This window comes from Sceloporus undulatus, chromosome 2 (assembly GCF_019175285.1).
Source record: "Sceloporus undulatus isolate JIND9_A2432 ecotype Alabama chromosome 2, SceUnd_v1.1, whole genome shotgun sequence".
NCBI classification, from domain to species: domain Eukaryota; kingdom Metazoa; phylum Chordata; class Lepidosauria; order Squamata; family Phrynosomatidae; genus Sceloporus; species Sceloporus undulatus.
This window is the reverse complement of record NC_056523.1, coordinates 250,491,856-250,518,296: the sequence shown is the minus strand read 5'-3', so window position 1 is coordinate 250,518,296 and position 26,441 is coordinate 250,491,856. Positions and strand designations below refer to the sequence as shown.

The window sequence follows — 26,441 nt, the reverse complement described above, 5'->3', positions numbered from 1 at the left end:
AGGAAATCTTGGCCTGGCCTTTTGGAGGGAGCCTATTGAGACCAAGTATAAAGCAATGGCCATTGTTGCCGAGGAGTATCATTGATTGGGAGAGCTCTTGCTTAGGAAAAGAGAGGCTTTATAACCCAAAGAGCCTGAAGAGCAGGCAGGAGGCAACTGTCTTCCTTTGTGACTTAGGGTTCCCTTGACACTCCAAAAGGCCCAATGGCTCCAGCCTTTCTTCCTGGCAAGTTTAGTAAGGAGAGGCTGCTCCTAAAGAAAACGGGCGATGGAAGCAGTAGAGAGCCCCGAGGAGAGCCCCTTTTTTGGCAAGGGAGGCCTGGGCTCCCCGGGAGAGCGCCATGCCAGGCTGGGGGCCTCTTCTTCCCTTGGGAAGGGCAGGCTCCACTGACGTCCTCCTCCGACGGAGACCAAGGGGCCCTTCTGATTGGAGGGCCAGGAGGGGGAGGGCGGGGCCGGGGGCCTTTCCTGCCAAGTGGGCGCCAGAGGGGGGGGGGGCTTTAGGGCGAAGGAGGAGAGGATCCCTGGCGGCAGACGAGGTAAGAGGGGAAGCCAGGGAGGAAGGAAGGGGAGCATCTCTCCCTCGGCAGAGAAGTCTCTGCTGGGCATCCCAGGGAAGGAGGCCTCAGGCCTGGCTTGGGAAGGGGCCAGGCCACGTGGGAGGAAGGAAAAGGGGCTCCTCTCTGGGAACAGGGCGACATTTACCCCCAGTGTACCCCGGGAGTGAGCCCAGGAAGGGGGTGAGGGGCAGGCAGCAGCAGCAGCAGGAATGAGGTGGGCGCCCCTGGCAGACTGGCACAGGGCCTGGGATCCATGCCCCTGCAAGAGCAAGGGCAAGGACATTTCTGTGCCGCTTCTCAGTGCACTTCAGCACTCCCCAAGCGGTTGACAAGGTGAAAGCCAACTGCCCCCAACAAGCTGGGCGCTCGTTTTAGCTGCCAACCCCCCCCCACCCCCAAGGATATGCAGGCCTGAGTGGACCCTGGAGCCCTGCCTGGGCTAGAACTCACCAGCTCCTCGTTTGTGAGGAGTGGCTGCAGCACTGGCCTTTCAACCCCTGCGCCACCAGGGCACCTGCCTCACTTAGAATCTCACTGGGGACATCAATCAGTTTTGACAGCAAGGCTATGGCATTCTGGGAATTACAGTTTGTAGCAGGTGCCACAACAAACTGCGTTTCCCAGAATGCCATAGGCCAGAGCCAGGGCGGATGTAGCCCCAGTCCCTCACCTGGAAGTAGCCAGTGGCTGCACTGGGGTTACCCCTGTGCCCCTCTGTGTTGTGGGCCTTTTTTCCGACTTATGGCCACCCAATCATTGGGTTTTCTTTACAAGGTTTCTTCAGGGGGGGAGAGGTTTGCCTTGGCCATCCTCTGAGGCTGAGAGAGTGTGACTTGCCCAAGGTTATCCAAGGGGTTTTGTGCTTGAGCAGGGAACTGAACCCTGGTCTCCAGAGTCATAGTCCAACACAGCCACTGCCATCTAGGGGACCACCACCCCCTCTCCCACTTTTCAGGGTATCTGGATGGGTCAGGAAGGAGGACAGAGCAGGGAAAGAGTAGGCCCTGGGGACCCCCAGTAATGATGGCCATGTTTTTCAGGCAGTTTTGCCCACCAGGGCAGCAAGCCTCCAAAAGCAAGTGAAAACAGCACTATATACCTTCCACATGGTTTGGCGGCATGATTTATTTGGCCTTACTGGGGGGTGGGAAGGCCACAGGGCAGAACTGGCTTCCAGTGGTCCACATAGTGGCCCACTCTTGGGGTATCATACAGCACTGTATTGTAAGGCATGTAGAGAGATCTTGTAGCACCTTTGAGACTAGCTGGAAGAAAGAAGTTGGCAGCATGGGCTTTCGTAGACTTCAGTCTACTTCCTCAGGTGCATTTGCACCATGTTTGCTAAAAGTTATCCGTCTTCATCATTCACAAGGTCTCCATCAAATCGAGGAAAAAATGCTTTGGTGCAGGCTTCCTAAGAAGAAAGATGGAGCAAACTGATGGGTGGCAGATTGTGGAAGTTTTCTGAAAACGAACCCTGCAGAATCCCCTAACTAGCATAGTCCATGGCCTAGTAGGAAAAGTAACTGTTCCAAGTCTTGGTAGCAAAGGTAGTCAGCCTGTTACTTTACAGAAGGCTGCGATAAGTCCACTCCCTTCCCATGAGTACAATTTAGCAAAATAAATTCCATTTGCTGCTTCCCTTTATGAGTAGCAGCTGCAATGCTCCACTTGGCCTGCTGTGTGTTTTAACAGTGTGGCACATGTTCACAACTGCACAGAGGATCCCTATGGCAAAAAGCAGGAAGAAGCGAGAGCAAGAAGAATCACTCTCCATACATTTGTCACATTTTTATGCACAGGGAAAGAAAAATGAAGGGATTCTAAACTCATGAGTGGGGAATGGGTGGGAGGGGTTCATACCGAAATTGTTCATTCCCAGGAAGAAAGCCACATGCACACACACACATTGTAGTGGGGAAATATTGCTTGTGTGTTTTCTGTGGCGAGTGAGCAGATTTGTGTGTGTCTTCTAGGGAACCTGAGTATGTAAATACTCAGCTTCCCTAGAAAACGCACACAAATTTGCTCATCCGACAGAAGAAGAAAAGTACAACCCCCCGGGGCTGCATCCGCACTAGAAAAATAATCCAGTTTAACACTGCTTTTACTGCCCTGGCTCTATGCTATGGAATTCTGGGATTTGTAGTTTGTTGTGGCACCAGAGCTCACTGACACAGAAGACTAAATGTCTCCCAAAATTACAGGTGCCAGGATTCCATAGCGTTCAGCCATGGCAGTTAAAGTGGTGCCAGACCAGATAATTTCTGCAGCATAGATGCAGCATAAGTGACATGGGAAGAAGAAGAAGAATCATGCAACTGTGGCGGTGTCCAGAGCAGTTGCCCCAATGAAACCATTGACATTCTGGCCTTGCATGATGCACAAGAGAGAGCAATAGCATAGTCCAGATCAGGGCTGGGCAAAATGTACCACCTCCCAAAATGTTGTTAGAGTGCAACTCTCATTGTTCCTCAACATCTAGGGCTAGGGCTGCTGGGAATTGCAGTCCATTTGTTGGTCTATCTATTCTCAAGTAATCCTATATTTTCTTTGGATGATTACACTATAGGCAGACAGAGGCCTGTTACAGACTGCCAAAATAAAGCTGCTTGGGGTCTCTTTGGAGGTATGCTGTTTAAATGATGCATGCATCCGAAGAATCCGGAAGCTGCACCAAAGCTGCACTCCAGTGCTTAGGAATGGAGTGTGGCTTTGGCGTGACCTCTGGACTCTTAGGACCCATGCATCATTTAAATAGCATACCTCCAAAGAGACCCGAAGCAGCTTTATTTTGGCAGTCTGTAACAGACTTAGACACGGACAAAGAAAGCTAAGTTGCAGGATAGAAGCAACAAAAGGTCGGGTCATGGGACAGAAACACCCTTAGAAAGGCCAGAGTGTTTTAAGGGGAAGAGTGAGTCAGAGGCAGGAGCCGGTAAAAGCCATGTGGCGGGAGAAGGATCCTAACCGTGTGAAAATCTCCGAGGTCAGATACTCTTCAGTGAATGCATTTCTTGGGTTTAAACCCTTCCCACCCTGCCACACAAAAGGGTCTATTTCCCTTCCAACCCCATCAGTTTTCAAAATTCCAACTTGTGAATTTGTGTAACTGCATACAGAAGTCATACAGCTACTCTCACGGAAACAAGATCATGAAAGTGCAGGGAAGGAACATTATTCTGGAAAATTGTTGTGCACACAGATGCTTGCACACATTAGATGCCCTCTTGGCTTTTTCATGTCTCCCTTTTCCTAGCACCAGTTTGCCTCCTACTTTACCAAATATTTTATAAATACTTTACCTTGATTCCATTCAAAAAGGCGGGCTATAAATAAATCATATTATTATTATTATTATTATTATTATTATTATTATTATTAGTGTCCTTTCTGATGAATCACACCCTCATGATATTTCTACAATACAGTTGCCATGATGTCCATGTAACTCTCCTCAATACCACATTTCAAATGAGCTGACTCACTTCCTGTCAGCTTTCTTCACTTTCCAGCATTCACAACCTACATAGAAATCAGAAATATGGCATGGATGATCTTGACTTTAGCATTTAATGATAGATCTCTGCATTCAAGGATCTTATCTAGTTCCTTCATGGCTGTCTTTCCACGTCTAAGCCTTCTGATTTCTTGACTCCAAGACTGAGCCATGGTATAGGCTCTGCTGTCTTCTGGTAGTAATATGGTAGCATCTGCATAGAAGTAGAAACTATTTCACATGTTCTGTTCTGTTATGTTGTAAATTTTATGAGGATATCAGGTCAATATATATTGCACCTTTAGTCAAAAAATGGTTGGGATATCCAGATAATATCTGCTTCAGGACTTAAATCATCATATTACGTATAGAGCTTCTAAATTTTGTGTTGCTGCAATGAAAATAAGACAAAACCAGATTTAAAATCTTAAATACATTCATATTTTATTTTAATAGTATTACTTTAATTTTAAAATTTTAAAGAAAATTTTCAGGGGAAATACAAATTTTGTACTTTATTTTAATTTATTTTACTTTATAGTACTCTATTGTACTGAATCATTTCAAAATCCACTGTTGTACTTATGTACTGGGCTTTGAAATCTTTTAAAATCTTGTACAAATAATGTAATTATGAAATGTATAAAATCACAGGAGTGTATTTTTATATTGCCCCATTTTATTTTATTGTGTATCACTTGAAGTTTATTGTTTTAAATTTTGCTGGTCATTGACCGAATAAAACATTCATTCCTTCGTAGCATCTGCATATCTTAAATTGTTCATATTCCTTTCTCAGATTTCTACACCTTCCTACAAGTCTAATCCAGTTTTCTGTACAATATATCCTGTGTATAAAGTAAATAAAGTGATAAAATGCAACCTTGCCTGGCCCTGTTGCCAATAAAAACTATTCTCTTTCTCCATATCATTTGCTAACAGTAGCCTCTTGTCTTGAGTGTAGGTTATCCATGAGGACAATCTAATCTTTGGCGTACCCATTTCTATTAAAGTAGTCCATAGTTCAGAGTAAACATGCGTAGGATTGTTGTGCATGCCCATTAGTAAACTGTAGATTGATCTGACCCAGTTCATACTCTCTCCATTCATCTTCTTGTTTTCAGATATGCAGTCCCTTCTGTGCCACCTCCATTCTGTGCATCTTTGCTCTGATTTTTCCTCGATCCCTTCTCAGGCTGTAGACCCCTATTACCATACACTTGATTTTACTGTTTTCTCCCATCTCTTACTTTTCTCTTCCCCCTCCCTCATTTCGTCACTATTTTTGTTGCATCAAATTCGATTTCTTCCCTGTGGCTCTGGGCCATGCCATACCCTGAAAACTCTCATTAACATAAATCAATCAAGCACCAGAAAATCAGTTGTATGCTATAAAAATTAATACTCCTAACATATTACCAGCACTCTGAGTGGTTTTATTTAATGTGTTTGCATCTGGCCTCTGGTCATACCCTGACGCTGTGGTCTCAGTTTATTGCCTTATAATGCTATAATTACTCACTTAAATATTATAATAAATATTAAGACAGCTTTGGGAAGGATGGTTTTACCAATGGTTGTTATGGCTTTGTCAAATACTGAGAACAAGTGGAAGATGGCTGTTTTTACCTTGGCCTAGGGAGGAGCATCTGTCCAGTATTACAGAGACAATAATAGAGGTTTGATCTGACCCTTCTTTTAATTTTAGTTTTTGTATCTTTTACACAATCATTAGCCCTAGCCTTTATCCTTAAGCAATGTAAATGTGAGGTTCTTTAGGACAGAAACCTACTGGTCTGTATTACTGTCAATCCTCTGTATCCGCACATCCTGCATCCATGGATTCAACCATCCACAGCTTATATATATATATATTTAAATCCAAAAAGCAAATCTTGATTTTTCAATTTTATATATGGGGTGCAATTTTACTTCTCCGGGCATTATTGTCCATTGTATATTGTGGAACTTGAACTCTATGGATTTTGATATTCACGGAGTGTCCAGGAAATAAACCCCAGTCGATTCCAGGGGCCCACTGTATTTATCTTTTCCTTTAATATGTTGGTTTCTTATTATGAGATCCATATTGCCTTAAATATGCCATGCAAATAATATCACTACATAAAAAGAGTATATACTAGTTTGTAAGTAGACATTAGCAAAACTCATATCCTCGGTTTGCATACATACAAGTGTCTTTTAGAAAGGATTGGTGTTGAGTGCCTTCAAGTTGTTTCTGACTTATGACGACCCTATCATGAGATTTTCTTGGCAGGATTTGTTCAGAGGAGGTTTGCCATTGCCTTCTCATGAGGCTGAGAGCATACGACTTGCCCAAGTTCTCCCAGTGGGTTTCTTGAGCAAGCTGGGAATCAATCCTTGATTTCCAGAGTCCAACACTCAAACCACTATGGTACTGAAAGCCTTGAAAAAAGTTTCAATTAATTTTTGATTCCTAGATTCTTCTTTTAAATTACTGGTATCTCCTAGATCCTGGCTTCTGTATTGTTTTCTAGGGGCTTGTTCCCACTATAAAAAGAATTGAATTACCAATCAGATTAAATGGCCCCTGTTCCTATTTGAAACCGCTTCCTGATCAAATCCTGTCATGAGGAAGCAAAGCAAAAGCAAAAAAAAAAAAAGTGTTTCCAGAGAGTACTTGGAAAGAGGTTCTTTTCAGAAAAATTGATTCTGAAGCGAGTTCCATAAGTAGAAATGACAGATCAGAATCTATTCATTCTGAAGGGGAGGAACAAATGGCAGAGGGGTGTTTACCATCCCTCCTCACTCTTTGACAGATACACCATTCCCTCCTCCAGGGCTGCCATTGTACTTGGTGGGTTTTTTTGTTTGTTTGTTTGTTTGTTTGTTTGTTTGTTTTTAAAAAAATTAATTGAATACATATTTGATTGATTGCTTTTAGAACTATTTGCTAAGGCATGTAGTTGCTAAAGCAATCAACTGAATTTTCAATGAATGTACAGTATTTTTTTAAAAAGTCCCCTGTCATGCTTGGCTCGGGCGATCCAAGCATAGCAGGAGTCTTGGAGGGGGAGCTGTGGATCTCCCTCGCCCCTGCTGTGCTTGGATTGAGTGATCCAAGCATGGCACGGGGCTAGATAAAACCCTTGGGGATCTGCCTCACCCCTGCCATGCTTAGATCGAGCCCATGGGTCCTCCTTCTCCAAGACATGCCCTCCATTTCAAACCCCCCCCCCCCCCCGGCTTGTAAGTCCGGGCTGCTGCTTATGTCACTAATGAATGACATGTATTTTGAAGCGGGGCAACTGTTGGAATGATTCAAACTGCCAATGGGAATGACCCCCAGGTTTGCCTTTTAGTTATGTTAGTTATGTAGCTTTCGTTATAAAGGCCTGTTGTACAATGTAAATACAACAAAAATAAATAAACAACATAACTTTTTTCAAACATGAATTGAGAATAGTTGGGAGAGAATCATCCAACCTTACAGATGCTAGACTGCAACTCGCAGCATTCCTTACGGCAACTTTCCTTACTGGCTAGGGCTGCTGAGAGACTAAGAGAGCCTGACTTTTCAAGGCTTTGTTTTTCTTTCATTTGCAAGAGCAGATAAACCACTCTTCTGAAAGCTGTCTGCCTTTTCTTCGACAGTCCAGAATCAACTGTAAAGTATTCCTTCTGGATCAAGGTAAGACACTATTCTTCAGTTTAGTTGTATACTAAGACCTTGTAGCAGGAGAAGCTGGGTAGGGAATTAGATAAAGTTGGCCCTGCCTTTTATGACCTGGGACCTGTCACATCAGTTCCAGTGTGTGCCAGCCACCATTGTCTGATAGGTAGTATTTACTCTCAGCCTAAGCAAATCAGTGGAAATGGAGCTATCCTTGAAGAAGAAACGCAGGGCAGTCTTGATGACCAAAGTAGGGAATATTAATGATACAATCAATACAGTAATTGGGGAGAAACTGTGTTAGGCTATTCATTTGCTTATGCTGCCTTCATTAATGTACCATGAAGTCAAGTCGCTATAAACCTTCACTTATTCCATGTAACCCTTCAGTGCATGTACATATGAGATTACTCTGATTATAATGTGTGAGCATGGAGTGCTGTGACTTGTATTAACAGATGACCAAACAAGGCATCAGGGGCTAGAACTAAAATCCTAAGGAAAATGCCAAAGCTGAAAAATTTGATGCTGTTTGCACTGGAGAGGCTGTTTAATTTTATTCTGATGTACAGATGTATCTCTGGCTATTTACCTGGAGGCACAAAAGAGCACAGGTGTGCAAATTCTTGGGATTCAAAGGCCAGTTTGGTTTTCCTGAGCCTTGTCAGAATCCCACTTCTGGTTTTGGAAAACCTGGGGTAGGAGGCAACAACAACAACAACAAAAAGCATGGATGTGCATGATTAGAGCCACAGTGGTTGAGTGTTGGAGTACGACACAGGAGACCAGGGTTCAAATTCCCATTCAGTACTGGGTGACCTTGGGCAAGCCTCAGAAGATGACCATAGCAAAACCCTTCTGAACAAATCTTGCCCCTGTGAAAACCCTATAATTGGCTACCCTTAGGAGTCACGATAAGTTGGAAGCAATTTGAAAGCACAGAACAACAACAACAATGGGTGTGCTTGCACCTTGCTCTAAAGAATAATCACTACTACTTCCAGGAGAGGCACCCAATTTTTAATTAGGGGTTTGCTAGTGGCCTGGGGCTCAGAAAAATGTATGAGTTGTTGCAAAGACCACAAGTTTTGTGATCCACAATTGTCTTGGAGTGTCCCAAGAAACAATATTAGTAGTGACTCACTTTAGTATTGGTATGACATTGCTCAAATTAAGCCCATGCATTTTGGAGAAAAGAGGTATGCAGCATTATATGTGGTGGAAAACTTTCTCTGTATGAACCCTTTGAATTTTTTTTAATGACATCTAATAATGTCTTTAAAAATGCCTAGGAAGGCATAAACACTCAAGAAACGTGACTCATGTGCAATAAAAGTCTTGAATTACCCAGGAAGAGATAAATGTGGAAATAACAGGTGGCTAGATCAATAAGGACTTTGAGACTTTGATAAGTAACGGTGACTTCTGATAAAGAAAGAACAAATTATCAGTGCATCATCATAAAAAGAATCCAAGAGTTTAACAAAAAGACCTGCATGATCTCTTACATTAAAGTGATCTGGAAGATCAAAGCTGATAGATGAGCCCCTACTTTAGAGGCCACCTGAAGAGAAATAAAAGCCACTTGTTAGCTGCAGAATAGAGCAGGCAAAGATTGTCATTGACTGAGTACAGAGGTTACTAGTCTTGTTATCAAGAATTATACAGCAACAAGATATAAAGGACTAGAATCTTTGATTTGAAGATTAGCAACTTCAGCAGCAGATCACATACAGAGAGGATCTCCATGCTTACAGCAGCAGGCTGCTGCTCCAGTTGAAAACTAGAATAGTGTGCGTGTGTAAGTATGTTTGGTTATGGATTTAAATGGTTGAATAACATCTGCTTAATCTGCTACAGGTTGAATCTCCCTTATCCAGAATGCTAAAATGCGAAATACTAAAAAAAACAAAAACTTTTTTCATGGGTGGCTGATAGTGACTGCATAAAATTACCTTTAGGCTATGTGTATTTGAAACATACAGGAATTTTGTATTTAGACTTGTGTTCCATGTACAAATTTTGGAATACCTGTATTTGCATTTCTTGAAATAATATGTTATCTTGGACATGGAACCCAAGTCTAAATACAAAATACAAAGGAATTTTGTATTTAGACTTGGGTTCCATGTCCAAGATAACATATTATTTCAAGAAATGCAAATACAGGTATTCCAAAATCCAAAACTGAAAGCACTTCTGGTCCCAAGTATTTTGGCTAAAGGAGACACAACCTATATAATAAAACAAATATTAAAGAGCATGTTTTCCCAGACATAAAATCCTGTAGGCCTAGAGTTGTACTAATCACCTAACTCAGGAGTCGGTCAACACTTTGACCTTAACAGCTGAAATCTCTCCAGGCAGCATATTGTACATTTAAAGGGAATCCTTGTTTTTGACTGTCTGCAAATGTTGGGGATCAATGTGATTTCCCTTAAAGCTTTTTTTATTCTTCTTTCTTCTGAGCCATCTCCCTCCCCTTCCTCGCATATATTACTCAATAATTTATCACTCACACTGTCATAGAAACATAGAGTTGGAAGAGATCACAAGGGCCATCCATTCCAACCCCCTGCCATGCAAAGCACAGATGGCCATCCAGTCTCTGTTTAAAAACTTCCAAAGAAGGAGACTCCACCTCACTCTGAGGCAGCATATTCCACTACCTCTGACCTCCTGAGAAGTTCCTCCTGAGAATTAGGTGGAATCTCTTTTCCTGTAGTTTGAATCCACTGCTCCGGGTCCTATTCTCTGGAGCAGCAGAAAACAGGCTTGTTCCATCTTCAATATGACATCCTTTCAGATATTCAAACATGGCTATTATGCCACCTCTTAACCAGGCAAAACATAACCAGCTTCTTAAGCCATTCTTCATAGGACATGGTTTCCAGACCTTTTGCCATTTTGGTTGCCCTTCTTGTTCCAGTTTCTTTTTCCATTCCGGATTCTCCATATTTTTGAATTGTGGTGGCCAGAACTGGACATAGTATTTCAGGTGGAGTCTGACCAAAACAGAATAGTGTGGTACTATTACTTTCCTCAATCTAGACACTATTGATGCAGCCTATAATTACATTGACTTTTTAGCTGCTTCATCCAACTATTGATTCATGTTCACCTTGTGATCTGTAAAGACTCCTAGACCTCTTTCACATGAACTATTGTAAAGCAAGTTATCACCTTGTAACTGTGTATTTCATTTTTTCTCTCTCTAAGTGTATTGCCTTACATTTTTCCCTGTTGAAACTCATTTTGTTACTTTTGGCCCAGCTCTCTAACCTGTTAAAGTCATTTTTAATTTTGATCCTGTCCATTTCCCCCAGGTTGAGCTCTGTTTTCCTTTTGAGAGAAGACTGCGACAAAGACAGTGTGGAGTAGTTCTGCCTTTTTTTTGTCCCCTGTTAGCTTTTCACCATCCTCTCTATGCAGTAGCCTACCATTTTCTTATTCTTCCCTTTGCTACAGATATAACCAAAAAAATCCCTTTTTATTGTTTTTCACCTTTCTCTAACAAGCACAAGCTTATCCTGTGCTTTATCTTTTCTGGCTTACTTTCTACTTGTGTTGGCTATTTGTTTGAATTCCTCTTTGGTGATTTCCCCCTTTTTCCCATTTCTTGTAAATTTTCCTTTTAAATTATAGCTGATTTGAGAGTTCTTTAGACATCCATCCTAGTTCCTTTGGATGCCTCCCATTTTTCCTTCTCATTGGAACTATTTGAAATTGTTCCTTCAACATCTCACTTTTAAGAAACTCTCATCCATCATGAACTCCCTTTTAGTATGCTTGACCTTGGGAACAATAAGTTTACTAAAAACACTTTCTTAAAGTCTAGGATGTGTGTCTATTATGCTTCACTTCTCTTTTCTGCTGTATAACATACTCCAGGAGAACATGGCCATCCCCACCTAAGGATCTCACCTCTTCCACTCCATTAACCAGGTCATCACTATTAGTTAGGATCAGGTCTAAAACAGCTTGTTGCCTCTTCCACTTTCTGGACAATGAAATTGTCTGCAAGGCAAGTGAGGAATTTGTTGGACCTTATATTTTTTGCAGAGTTTGAATTCCAACAAATAACAAGATAGTTGAAATCTCTCATTACTACTATATTTCTCCTTTCTGAATGTTTGCTCATCTATTCAAAGAAGGCATCATCCAAATTCTCCATCTGGCTTGGAAGTTTATAGTAGACCTTCACAATGACATTCCTATTGTTTCTCTCACCCTTATTTTTTTACCCAGATGCTCCCAACTTGTCTTCCAGGATTTGAGTAATGAATCTCTTCATAGGTGTAATCATCCTTGACATAATGCAACTACTATTCCCTTCCTGTTTCATCTATTACTCTGAAATACCGTATGTTATATGCCTCTATTACTACATTCCAATCAGGAAACTCATTTCATCAAGTTTCAGTGATGCCTAATATGTCGTATTTGCTTTGCTGTGCTAAGAGTTCTGGTTTATATTGTTTATTTCCTATGCTCTGTGGATTACTGTAGACACATCTAAGATCATGGCCCATTCCACCTAGCTGCTTGTTTAATTTTTTCCCGCACAATGTTAGGTTCTTGTACTATTTGCCTTGTTCTCTTTCTAACAGTTTGGTTATTATCTCCAGCTCTTCATGGACTCCTGCCCTCAAGAATACTGTCTCCATTCCCCACATAGCTCAGTTTATATCCCTCCTGGTCAGGTTAGTGAGATGCTTAGCAAAAACATTCCCACCAACTACTGTAATCCATCACAACTGAAAAATCATCTATTCTGAAAAGCACTGTGACAGAAATGGTTTTAAAATGTTATTTATAGAATAGGATCTATACTGCCTGTTTAATTGTTAAGAGTAACTCATAGTGCTGCAGTCATGGGTCAGTGTATGTTTGAGTTGCTTATGTCCATTTTGCATATCATTCACATGCAATATTTGACAAAAGCATCCATTCCTTGCAGTCTTATTCATTGTACACTTATTTGGAAGTAAACACCACTACACTTGTTATAGCATAATGACTGGGCTATAAGCTTTAGAATGACCTGGGAAGTGCACCTGATTGTCCTGTGACAAACATATTCTGTTTTGTGTGGTGTGTCGAGCTGTGATAAATTGTATCATGGAGTAACAGCCAGTTATCTTTACTCAGAAATATAACAAAGAATATGGAAGCGTTCTTGAACCCAAAAGAGTCTGCCAAGTTCATCGCCGAAAACAGCAAAGATGTGTGCATTGAAGATGATGGTGTACAAAAGGTTGCTGAAATGTTATTTGATAAAGTCAAGGAGAAGGAGTTTGGTGTGACTGGCTGGAAATCCCATGAGCTGAATCCTCAAGCAGCAAATGAAGATGCAGTCAACTGGGTATTCCTGGCAGATACCCTCAATTTTTCCTTTTGGTCTGAACATGAAGACCATAAATGTCTGGTGAAGTATAAAGGCAAAGAATACAGTGGTTACTGGGCTTTTTGTGCTGCCGTCAACAGAGCACTTGATGAGGGTTAGTTCCTACTTTCTGAATTAAGTAAAAGCACATGGATCAGTAAACTTAAGACAGTGGTGGGCACAATTGCAAACCTCCAAGATGTTGGTTTTATTTGATATTCAATTTTTTCCAGCATGGGGATTGGGGAGGGGGGCTTGAGGCAGCTCCTGATGTTGCTGAACTGCAGCGCCTGGTTTTCCTCAATGTTGGCTATCCTGGGTGGAATATAACATCTGGACATCTACACAATTCTTACCCCTGATATTGAGGGATATTCAAAAATCAATTCAAGGCAAAATTTTGGAAGATTTGCACTGCTCATTTCTCATTTGAATTTAGATTCAGACCCTGTGGTCTCAGAAGTAATGCTTGGCTGTTAATACTTAACATAGATGGTGAACCATAACGTCCAAGGATCAAGCTGTATTACATTTATGTAATGTGAAGTGCCATTATGTTTCTCAAAAGTAACCATAGGAGACCACTTCAGAATGTAATTGCAACGTGTTTAGGTGGGGCTACATTTTTCCCTCTCCAGCTGTGACCTCCTCACCAGAATTCTTCATTTGGCCATTACATATTATTAATAAACTCCATTGGTAATGGTTGTTTTATTGTCATCTATTTTTAATTTTTGTTAACTGAGAAGTTTATCTTGAACATAGAAGCAATAAACAAGAAATAAAAATACAATTGAAGTATAACTGAAGCAAGATCAGTTTGTAAATTAACAAAGGAGTAGACTTTTGCTGTTATAATTTGTGACTGTAAACTATGGCTGCATTTGCACTGCAGAAATAATGCAGCGAGATTCCACTTTAACTACCATGGCTCCATCCTATAGAATGAGATTTGTAGTTTGTTGTGACCCCAAAATGCTTTGACAGAGAAGGTTAACTATTTCACAGAATTACATATCCCAGAATTCCATAGCATTGAACCATGGCAGTTCAAACTGCATTATTTCTGCAGTGCAGATTAGACCTTAGTTACACTGTAGATGAGATATAAATAAATGAAACTCTTCATTATTGTCTGTTTATGATGTTATTTTTTTCACCTCAAGGAGTGCCCATTACAAGTGCTTCGTACTATGCAACTATGACACTGGAGCAGGTGAAGCATGTATTTCGCTCAGATACTGCTGTTCCCATGCCATTACTTGAAGAAAGACACCGCGTACTGAATGAGACTGGGACAGTTCTCCTGGAGAAATTTGGAGGATCTTTCCTCACATGTGTTAAAAAAAGTGAAAAAAGTGCCCAGAAATTATTACAGATAATAGTAGAAAATTTCCCATCCTTTAGAGATGAGGCTACATTTCAGGTAAGACTTTAGTGCTTGGGAATACTGATTGTAACCTACTAGAGTGCATAATTACATACTGTGACAATAATGCTTAATTATTCTTGGCCATGGTTGTCGCCAGCACCCATTTGAGAGGGAGTATCCTATTCACCCTGATTTTTCAGCGCAGCACATTTTTCTCTATCTTTTAATTTCTGCCAAACGGTTGACAAAACCATGCTTTAGTGCTGCTTGTCTGGTGTAGGTTTGTCGGGCCTCAAGTGCATAACTGTGATTTGTCAATTCAGCCATCATGTCAATCTATAGTTGCATGAATCTTGTTTTTTTTTTTTGTTTTTTTTTTTTATAATAATCTTTATTGATAGTTTCGAAACATAAAAATATATATTAAAACAAAGTAAACAACATTTTCCAGTTCAAAGAGAGAGATTTCCCCTACAGTGTTACTTGTATTACCTTAAATTTATCCAATAACAAATCTTAATTTTATGAACTGGATTCCATCGGGTCATATTGACTTCCTAATACATTCTCTCTGCATTTGGGAGTTTTTCTTTTGAACTCTATAATTGTTCCTTATTGTTTGGTGTTTCGTGGTACCTTTCGGATAGGTGTCGGTTCTCATTAAGTGCTTATTTTCTCTTGTCCCCTATCCGACATCAGCTTCAAATTTTACATTTACACTAGAATGTAGTAGTCCACACTTAATTACCTAGCGGAAGGTATTCAATCAATCTAACTGTATTCTTTCTGTCGCCCCATCCACTTGCTAACATAGTCACGAAGCACATTCATTAATCATTCCTAGTCCTTCAATTTCCTTTAAGGAGGACAAATCTCCAAAAATAAAACGACATTCTTTTAGTTCCACAACTTCTATGATGAGAAGGAAAAATTTTGTCATTTCTTTTTCTGAAATTTTTAAATTTGCTGTTGATAAAAAAAGGGAAAAATATAAGCCAACCTTTAGATATTAGAGAATTCTAAATCATTAAATCGGTTTCAATTACAGATTAAAGCTATATTAATATCCCATTCCTTTCCCATGCTTTTCAGTACCCTTTCCCATTCTTCCTTTCTCTTCTTGCCTTCACGGTTTTGTACCAAACATGTCATTCTGTCCAGCTCTCTATACTCATTTACCTTAATCATCCAGTTCTCCCATGTCGGGATCTCCTTAGTTTTCCACAATCTAGCTATCTCTGTCCTAGCTGCGGTGACAAGGTAAAGCGTAATTCTCCAAAAAAAATTTTCTTCTGCATTCAGTACCGTAGTTATGTTAAGGAGATACAGTTTTGGATCCATACAAAAGTTAAACCCCAAAATATTTTGTGTAGAGTCATGAACTAGCTTCCAAAATTTTTTTAGTTCTGTACATCCCCACCACATATGATATAGCATCCCTTTATGTTTATTACATTTCCAACACATTCCCTCACTAGACTTATACATTTTTTTCAATTTCCATGGAGTTATATACCATCTGTTCATTATCTTCAGATGGTTTTCCTTTAAACTTTGTCCTACTGTGAATTCACCTGTCTTTAGCCATGCTTTTTGCCATTCATCATAGTTTATTGTAGACCCCAGATCTTTGGCCCATTTAACCATGTAATCTTTTATTGTGTTATGTTCCAATATTCTGTTCAAAATTAATTTGTAAAATTTCGTAATCTTGTGTTTGTCCGGTTGCCAAAAAATCTTGTCTAATTAATTGAAATCTTTCTCTATTCCACTCATCTTGATATCAGTTTTGAGTCTTTGAGCTAATTGCATGTGACTAAACCAGGTTAAATCGAAGCCATCTCTCCTTAAACTTTCCCTCTGTTTTATATTTCTCATTCCTTGTGCATTTTTTTCTAGCATATTTTTGTATGTTAGCCATTTGTCTTGAGTATGCCATCTCCCAAAGAAGGCTTCTTGAGGGGAAGTCCAGAGAGGCAAATGGAAATAAAATAACTTAAAGATCTTGTTCCATATCCCTAATAATGATTTTCTTATTGGATGGTTATTAAAATCACGGTTCTGATCTATTTTCCCACAACAGAGGAAAGCATGCCATCCAAACCTTAATTGCACTGCTTCCATGTCCAATATTGGACGATCTTCTAGTTTAATCCAGGTTTGCAGCCACATCAGTGAACAAGCCCAATAGTATATTTTTAGGTATGGTAACCCATATCCTCCCCTTGCTTTTTCGTCTTTTAGAACCATCCAATTTATTCTAGGTCTCTGGCCCTTCCATACAAATTTTTTTAATTCGCTGTCCCAATCTCTAAAAACTTTGTCATTTATTACAATGGGAAGGTTCTGAAATAAAAATATTAGTTTTGGCAGAACTGCCATTTTTAAAACTGCAATTCTGCCTAACAATGACAAATTAAGTGTATTCCATCTTCTTAAGTTCTCCTTAATATCACCCCAAACTTTCTGGTAGTTATTGTCGTATAATTTTAAATTGTCCTTTGATAACCATATTCCCAAATATCTAATCTTTTTCTGTTCTTTAAATCCAGTTATTTTATTAATTGCTTCCACCTCAATAGGAGGAATATTTTTGGTTATCATGTCTGTCTTTTCCTTGTTTACATTTAACCCTGAGTAAATCCCAAACTGCTTTAATTCGTACATTATCTCTTCGATACAAAGGCTGGGGTTTTCTACTATCAGGGCAACATCATCCGCAAAAACTTTCAGTTTCAATTCTTCCTTTCCCTTTCTGCAACCCTTTATCTTTTCATTCCTTTTAAATGCTGAGATTAGTACCTCCATTGCCGTCAGGTAAAGCAATGGTGAAATGGGGCAGCCCTGTCTCACTCCTCTATATAAGTGAAATTCCTGGGACCTTGTACCATTAACTATCACTCTTGCGGTTTGCTTGCAATAGATTTGCTGTATTTTGTTGATGAAATCATTCCCAAGATCCATACATTTTAAAGTTTCAAATAAAAAATCCCAATTCAAACGATCAAAGGCTTTCTCCATATCTAAAGCTATTAGGGCGAATTTTTTGTTATTATTTACATGATAGTATTCCAGAGAATTCAATATTGGCCTGATATTATCCCTTATCTGCCTCCCTGGTAAAAACCCACTTTGTTCCTTACCCAGCAGCTGAGATAAAACTTTTTTTAACCTAGTTGCCAAAACGTTTGTATATATTTTGTAGTCTAGATTGAGAAGACTTATTGGACGATAATTTGCCATAATTTCGTGATCTTTCCCCTCCTTAGGTATTAACGATATGAGAGCCTTTTCCCATGAGGGAGGAATTCCTTCAACCTCTATAGAACCAATTACTTTCAATAGGGGGCCCGTTAATTCCTCTTGGAACTTTTTATAAAATGCAGATGTAAAGCCGTCCTCTCCAGGGGCTTTCCCCTCTTTCAGTGACGATATTGCCGTTAGGATCTCCTGCCTAGTTATTTTGGCATTCAAATTTTCTTTATGTTCCAATGTAATTTTTAGGTTTAATTTCGATCTTATATAATCACTGATATTGAGATCTCTATTAACTTCTTGTCCTCTTTGCCTATACAATTCCTTGTAATAATTCCCAAAGGCTTTTATAATGTCTACTTGAACTGTTAAAGTGCTATTCCCTTTTTTGATTTTTGTTATGAGACTCCTTTCCTTTTCCCTCCTTAGTTTTTTGGCTAGCCACTTACCAACTTTATTACCGTTTTCGAAAAAACCTTGTTTTGTCCTTATTAAATCTCTCGCTATTTCTGAATTGATTTTTTGTTGAAGCTGCATCTGCAAAATCTTAATTTCATTTTTTAGTTTTCGATTCCCTGGATGTTCCACCAATTGTTGTTCTTTTACCCTTATGGCTTCTAGAATTTTTTTTCCCCTTTCTGTCCTTTCCCTCTTAATTTCGGCAGCTCTTTTAATCAAGATCCCCCAGAAAACTGCTTTTCCTGTATCCCAAACTATCTTATTTTTCGTTTCAGGTATATCATTCAATTTAAAATAAGTCTTAATTTCTTCTTTCATTTTCCCAACGAACTGGTCATCTTCCAGTAACTCATTTTGCATCCGCCAACTGAAATTCCTGTTCTCTCTGTCTTTTAGGACCGAATCTATTAAGTTATGGTCAGATAGAGTTTTGCAATCTACTTCCATACATTTGAATCTAGAGGCTAAACTTTTTGAGATCAAAAATAGGTCTATCCGCGACCAAGATTTATGGACTCCTGAATAATAAGTGAACCCTGATTTCCCCTCATTTTTAAGGGGCCATAAATCTAGCAAATCATGGTCGCGGACCAAATCTGAGCAGCTTTTCGGGAGACACCCCTGATCTCTTTTAGTTTTTTTCGTTGTTTTCCTATCTGTCTTGGGGTTTAAAACCCCATTAAAATCGCCTGCCAAAATAATATTTCTACTATCTAGTGCCATTAATTCTTCATTTAATTTTTGGTAGAATTTTTTTTTGTTTTCCAGGGGCACATAAATGTTAACTGCTGTGATTACTGTTGTCCCAGTATTAATTTCCAATATTTGGAATCGCCCCTCAGGATCATTTTTTTTTACCTCCGTGTGGTATTTCCTGTTGACATATAACGCTAACCCTCTCTTTCTTTTATTAACTGTTACCGTAAAGCAATTTCCTAGTTTCGGGTTTCTTAGGTATTTTTGGTCCCCTGTCCTAATTTTTGTTTCTTGTAAAAAGATTAAATCATAATTCCTTTTTTCTAATAAATGAAATATTTGTTTACGTTTCCTCTCTTTGTTTATACCCCCCACATTCCAAGAGGCTATTTTGACCATCTTTCTTATTTATAAAATATTTCCCCCCTTAGAATGCACATACTACCTTTGTCCCCAAAAATCCAATATCTAATAAAATAGTAATATCATATAACTCACAAAAACTGTTCACTTCCCAATGCTAGAAACCTAGTACATTGTCCAAGTTCATTTCACTGTCCAATGCTTCACCCGGCTCCAGCTCCAATAAGTTGCTGTTGTTAAATTGAGAAACAAGTCGAGGGTTGGTCACCGGATCTTCCACCTGTTTTTCCTTGTCTCCGTTTGGATCCTGATCTTTAGTGGATTCTTGCAGAAGTAAGAGTTTTTGAAAATCCTTAGCTTTTTCAAGGGTGTTGATTTTAACTCTTTTGTTATTATGCCAACAGGTAATCCCCTCCGGATTAATCCATCTGTAGTTAATGGCTCTCCTTTGTAGGATCGTAGTAAGAAATTTGTATTGTTGTCTTTGCTTAATCACCTGGAGTGGTAGATCCTTGAATATCTTGACTTGAGAATTATCAGTCGTCAAGCTTTCTTTATAATTTTTTTGCAAACACTTCTCTTTTAATCTTGAGGTCGTGAAGCAGAGAACCACGTCCCTGGGGAATCCTTTTTCTTTTGCCACTTTAGAACTTACTCTGAAGATTTTGTCTGTCTGGGATTCCAAAAGATCTGTCGATGTATCCAAAAAGAGGGCAAGGGCAGGTAATAATCGTTCTTCTAAGTTCTCATTCTCTACCTCAGGCAAGCCTCTAATTTTGATTGCCCTTTCTCTGTATCTTTTTTCTTGTTGTTGTATAATACTGTCCTCTTGAATTTGGTGCCTCTCCAATCTTATTATTTTCTTTTCCAGTTCAGTTGGTTTTTTTACTGTGGAATGCACCTCCTTCTTGATCTCTAGAATGTCTCTATTTATTGCGTCAATCTTTTCAGATAATGTCTCAGTTTGTTTTTTGGGTGTCCTCTCTTAATTCTTCCCTCAGGGCTTTTTGTTCTTCCCTGATTTCCAATTTAAAATTTCTTTTAAATTCTCGCAATTCCTCCAATATAATAGATGATATATCTGATTGTTTCCCTAGCCATTCCATCGAGTTCCTTCTCGTATTTGTTTGTCCTCCACTCATAATTTCTTTCCTGTTCTTAGCACCTCTTGTTTCCATTTAATGTTCACCAAGGAGATGGCTTCTTTATTACTATATTGTTATTGTTTTTGCTACTGCTATTATTTTAGGGAGCTAAAATGTTACTTGTAAAGAGTCCACTGATCCAGCTTGAGCTCCGTCAGTCCTGTCACAATTACCTCGAATCTTACTCAATCTCTTCAAATCTCAACAGCTGTGGTTTCTTACCAACAGTCGAATCCGTGGAGACAAACAGATATCTCCCAGCTGAGCCGTGTAACCAACGGCCCCCAGCTGGAAATACTAATCAAAACAGTTTTTCATTACTCTCTTTGTCTCATCTTTTCTTATCTTTAAATTTTCCAAATCAGTAGTAAATGTAAGTCATCAAAAGTCACTAAATTTAATGTTCCAACAAATTAGCTTTTGGTACAACTTTCCCATGAATATAGAATCCTCTATGTTCAGTGGAACACAAATGTCATATCTTCCATACCTTGTACCAAAGGACTGGAAAGAAAGGATCTTTGGGACCTCCAAATGAGAGAAAGCCAACCGCAACTTTCCTCTCACTTTCTTATCCCTTCAGACCCGTTCGGGATAAATCTTCTTTTAAACAATAGGTTGCACCAAGACTGGTGTCCTAGGACATACACACCACAACGCCGGCTGTCTTGCGGCTCTCCTTGAGCCCCTCACTCCCAACCTTGGCAAGGAGAATAGGACTCTCGAGCCCCCGACAGACCCTCGCCTCGAAACTCACTCGGTTCGAGTACCCTTTTGACCACCCCACTTCTTTGGGGGACCTTTGAATGGGTCGCGTTGCGGTAGAAAGGAGAGCAGAGCCAAAGCAACTTGCCTCCGAGCGTCTTGGCGTTGCAACCGGAAGTCCCACTTGCCCAATAATCTGAAAGAGTCGAATCTTGTTGTTTTTTTAAACTCACCTAAAACCATGCTGTCTGATAGTGATTCCCTAGTTTTTTGCAAATATTTTTATTTATTTATTTACGGTATTTATACCCTGCCCTTTAACCCCAAAACCTGCCCTCAACTTATACAAGATGTTGACTTATAGTTGAGTATATACGGTAGTTAAATGTAATAATAATAATAATAAGTTTATTTGTATTTTCCCACTTCTCCCAACGGATCGAAGTGGGATTACAACCAAAAATTTCCATACAGGCAATCATGTAAAATACATATCATAAAAACATTACAAGTATAAAAATTTCAGTTACAGTAATCGCAGGGCAGCAGGCAGTTATCCTATTATGACTGGAAGCGGGATTTCCTAAAGTTCTTTAGAGAAGGTCAGGTGGGTATGCCCACTGGAAGAGATCCGTCTTTAGTGCCTTCTTAAAGGCATCTAGGGTCGTGATGAGATGGATCTCCTCTGGCAGATTGTTCCATAACCAAGCAAATGTTTGTAGTTGCATTTAATTTGCATAATTTATTATCATAGCAAATTATTAAGTTTAGAGTTGTGATATATTATTTTGATTTTTTTAAAATAGAGATTTGCAGGCCTTTGAGAATGGTCTAACAAAAGTATGTCCGAATCATTTCTCAGTAGTGACAGTGTGTTCATTTTGACAGAGCAGATGGACAGTTTCCCCCCTAATTGTCTGCAACTGTTCCAGAGTTAATCCTTCTGTAGGGCTGTTGTCATAGATCAGCTAGCTCTTATCATTCATTCATGTCATATTCCACTTAGATGGACCATGACTGTTATCATAAAGAAGAAGGGTGAAAGTTCATAGGAACCAACATGTAAGGTGACTAACAGCCCTTTATATAGCTATACACAGTATATAACTATAAACAGTATATGTCTATGTGCTTGTGTGCATTTATATCATCATATATATTAAAACTAAGCATATATATTAACAAAGTTCCAGAAATCAAGTTGACAGGTTTTCACCTATAAAAACAGCCCTTTAATAGTAGCCATCTAATGTTATTTGAAACTACATATTAAGTTCTATAATGTGAGGTGATCATTCATTGCTCAATAAGTCTGGCTTGGGTTGGTGAAGGGGTGGTAGTGGCATCTTGTTTGTATTGGTTACATATCAGCCTCTGCAAATCTAGAGGCTTCTAGTGCCATGGTTTATGCATTATGCCAGATCTAAAAGGTCTCTACTTTTGTTTTGCCACAGAAACGTCTAGGTGGCCTCTTCAGCTGCAACCCCACAGATACATAAGACCCACGAAAATATCTCTTAATGCTTAATAAATAGAAAATAAGCTTACTATTTGCAGGTTTTTTTAAATGCATTGATATAGCATCTTTTTTATAAGAACCGCAGAGTGTTTTCCAAAACCAAGCTTCTCTGAAACACACAGTAACCAACAGCAGACTGCAAGATAGAAATAAAGCTGTGCCCTTTTATACAATTGGACTGTAATTTTAAGAGAGGGTCCTTGACTGTTTTCTTGTACTGAGTGGCATATTCCAAAGGCAGACCCAATTTTCTCCATCATTCTAGCAAAATGGATGCACATTGTCAACTCAGTTACCTTAGCAACAGATTGAGATTTTGCAAGGCAGAGCTTTGCAATATCAGAAAGAAATAAGAGATGGGATTAAAGTGCTGAAAATTAATAACACACATTTCAATAAAAATGCATTTATAAAAACAATTTCATGTACAATAATTTAATGTCCTGATATTGTGTGGAAATAAGTCATGTTGGTTTCAGTGCAATATCCAATAACTGTTTTGAAATGCAGCCTTAGCATTTTTTTTCACATTTTAGAAGGTAGCACATGAGATCTTATTCAACTTGTGTCAGTCATGTGTTTTGTCACAAGAGCACAAGCAAGAAAAGCTAATATTAATCTGAGGAGCAATGATATTGGAAATAACATGAAGTAAAGTATTGTGTTTAATTTGCACCTCTTGATGATATGTAATGAGGATGGGTTTGTACCTAGACTTCCTGTCAAAGACAAAAGGGCTTTTTTTTTCATCTGCAGTAGTGTTTTGCTGGCAGAACTGAGGAAGAAGTGATTACTGAATCCTGCCTCTCCCTGCATTACCTTATTTTTCCCCAAAGCATGTGCCACGAGGCCCTGGGACCCTCCAGAACAGCGTGGTTTGGAATTACTTCCCATTATAATACAATTGACCCTCTGTGTCCACAAATTTAACCACCTATGGCTTGAAAAAATCCCTTCCCCCCAAAAAAATTCCAAAAAGCAAACCTTGATTTTGCTGTTTTATATAACTGACACCATTTTACTATCCATTGTCTTTAATGGGACTTGAGCATTCATAATATTGGTATCCATGGCGGGGGAGTCTTAGAACCAAACCCCAGTGGATGCCAAGGGCCCATTGTATTGATTGTGAGGTTTTTTAAATGTATATATGTGGGAATTTTGGGCTAAATTTTATGGCAGAAGAAAAAATACACATGAAAGATGACAAAAATACACATGATAAAATCATATCTGAGAATAATTTTAACAAAGGCATTTTGATATGGAAATTAAGCAGCATATGTTTTAGCCAGTGGAGAAACCAGTTTAGAACAGAATGTCTGCAGAACCAAAGAATACAATTACAGTACTTTTCTGATCTTTGAAAGTCATTTTTCAAAAGAAATCCAGTTCAATCTATAATCATGCTTGCAGATTTAAACAATAATATACCACATACAGCTGAAATACTAGCACTAGTGTAAAATTAAGCACATACACAGTAATTTGAGAACCAGTCTGGCGTAGTGCTTATAGTACTAGACTATGATTTCACTGAGGCATGGAATTCATTGGGAGACTTTGGCCCACTCTTTAGTGAAGGAGAGCCATCTATGCTACTTTGCGCTCACTGGAGGAAAGGTGAGATACAACTGAAAATAATAACAATAATCAGAAATGCATCTGCAATTTCTTTTCTTTTTTTAAGTATATGAAAGCAGGTGGCTTATTATATATAAAATGTTCACACAGGCTGTGATCTATAACTGTAGCCAGAACTTTTGAGGTTTCTTGGCAACAGCATTCCAATTTTTGAAGTCAAGATCTGGTGCCTCCATACTAAAACATGCCAAAATAAATGTAGTATTGCAATGTTTGTATTTTTCCTTTTCTCAGGGGAGGAAGGTGGCCTTTTACAAACGGGCACAAATCCTTGTAGCTGACACCTGGGGTGTGTTGGAGGGGAAAGGAGATGGCTGCTTCAGTGACATTTCCAGTGTGACTATATTTGCTGACTATAGGATACCACAGGTCCTTGTTCATTTGGGAGCAATGAAATATTCTGATGAATTGATGAAGAAGCTCAAAGAAGGTATGACATTATTCTGGATCATTATGAATTCTTATGTCAAACAAATTTGCCTAAATATCCTTTCTCTCTCTCTCTCTCTCTCTCTCTCTCTCTCTCTGTGTGTGTGTGTGTGTGTAGAGAGAGAGAAATCCTAATGGTGCTTGATGATTCAGCAATGGTCTTTGCCTGAATGCTACAACAGGCAAATTTTTTGAGCCTGTGGACGTCTGCAGTTCTGTGCAGCAGAGTTGGACAACCACACATAGTCTGGGGTCTGTGTTTGCCCAATTTTCCACTCTTACCAGACACACCAACCCAGCTAACAGTAATTGGTGGTCATTGCTAATTTTGAAAAAGGCTTCTTTTGGACCCAAAAAAGGTTTGCCAACTCATGTAAGATGGAGAATCAGGTTTCCAGAGGACTTTTATGGGTGCAGTTCTCCATTTAAGCATTGCCTTTTTTTCTGGTGAGGAAGGCTAGGCCACCCAGGAGTGTTTAGTGGGCCATGTGCTGTTCATAGCTCACATAATTTCCATTCCTGCTATACAGCAGTATTGTTTAACTACAACTCCCATCATCCTCAGCTAGAGCATGCCCAGGGGGCAGGGTTTTGAGAGTGGTAGTCCAACATCTGGAGGCCCACAGATTCAATGTGCCTTCTATACACTTGTTTGAGCATACATTCAGTAGGGTTTACAAAGAAGACATGCATATGACTGTGTTCTAAAACACTAAACTGAATCTGCAATAGAAAAACCAACTTCTTCCATGTTACTCTCTTTAAGAAAATTAAAGACATAAGACTCTGGTAGTTATTCTGCAAAAATTGTATATAGTTCCAGGATTTCATTCTTGGAAAGTGCTTGTCCGGTAGATTTGATTGTTCTTCGCCAACAGTATTTGTATATCAGTAACCAGATTCATTTGAACAGTGACTTTCTGTTGGGTTGTAAACATACCTCTAAGGAGCTTGCCATAATTTATTATCCCTCTACAGTTCCAATGATAAGGTAGTTTAAAAAAAAATAGAGGCAACAAACTGCAGATAGATGAAAATGTTCAACTTTTCCATACAGTTGGCTTCTCTTGTGATCCAGATTTCAGGGTTAATCTATCTCTGATTTTGGAAGCTAAACAGAGTAAGGTATTTGGTATTTGGAATGGAGACTGCCAAGGATTACGGTGCTGTAGGTTATATTGAGAGAAAGGCAATAGCAAATACCTCTGAGTATTTCTTGCCTAAAAAAGCCATATGAAATTCATGAGGTCATGATAAATTGACAGGCAGCTTGAAGACACTAACTAGTACACACTGTCCCAAAGTTTCAATATCTTGCTCATCCTTCCTCTTCTGTTCTGCTTCATGAATTCATATTGATCTCACTTGTGCTTTCTATATCCTGTAGGGTACATGTTTCAGTCTAGAGACAAGCAGGAAGTGGAAATCCGAGGCTGTTCTATTTGGTGTTGTGAACTCATTTGCAGACGTCTGCTGGACCTTTATAAAAAGAAAGGCGAGGACATGAGTGACAAAATCAATCCTGTTCTCTTGGATTATTATCTGTGGGACTATGCTCGGGATCATCGGGAAGACATGAAAGGAATTCCTTTTCACCGTGTACGATGCATATACTATTAATATCGTATAAATGATACTGTAGTATCAACATAACAAATTTTTCTATCTAACGTTTGAAACTTGCTGTTTGAAACAAACAGAACATGAGCAAAACAGTTTTGTGTTACTCTTAACCTATCACCATTAATCTGTCA

General features: G+C 39.3%; 1 protein-coding gene across 3 annotated transcripts; it reads left to right on the top strand.

The window, feature by feature from the left end:
- Positions 1–470: 470 nt before the first annotated feature.
- Positions 471–26,441, top strand: C2H9orf64 (chromosome 2 C9orf64 homolog). 3 transcript variants are annotated; one of them, XM_042454379.1, is made up of 6 exons: positions 479–539; positions 7,654–7,732; positions 12,866–13,215; positions 14,267–14,526; positions 24,493–24,688; positions 26,075–26,441. In XM_042454379.1, the coding sequence occupies exons 3-6, from the start codon at positions 12,882–12,884 to the stop codon at positions 26,305–26,307; spliced, it is 1,023 nt and encodes a 340-aa protein (XP_042310313.1). In that variant the 5' UTR covers positions 479–539; positions 7,654–7,732; positions 12,866–12,881; the 3' UTR covers positions 26,308–26,441. The 3 variants fall into 3 exon arrangements, with proteins under 3 accessions (XP_042310315.1, XP_042310313.1, XP_042310314.1); XM_042454380.1 differs by having other exon boundaries at positions 7,649–7,732; XM_042454381.1 differs by lacking the exon at positions 7,654–7,732 and having other exon boundaries at positions 471–539.

Coding starts and splice junctions, on each gene's coding strand:
- C2H9orf64 (XM_042454381.1), top strand. CDS start 12,882: ATGGAAGCGTTCTTGAACCCAAAAGAGTCTGCCAAGTTCATCGCCGAA. Junction 13,216..14,266: donor CAACAGAGCACTTGATGAGG/GTTAGTTCCTAC, acceptor TTTCACCTCAAG/GAGTGCCCATTACAAGTGCT. Junction 14,527..24,492: donor GAGATGAGGCTACATTTCAG/GTAAGACTTTAG, acceptor TCCTTTTCTCAG/GGGAGGAAGGTGGCCTTTTA.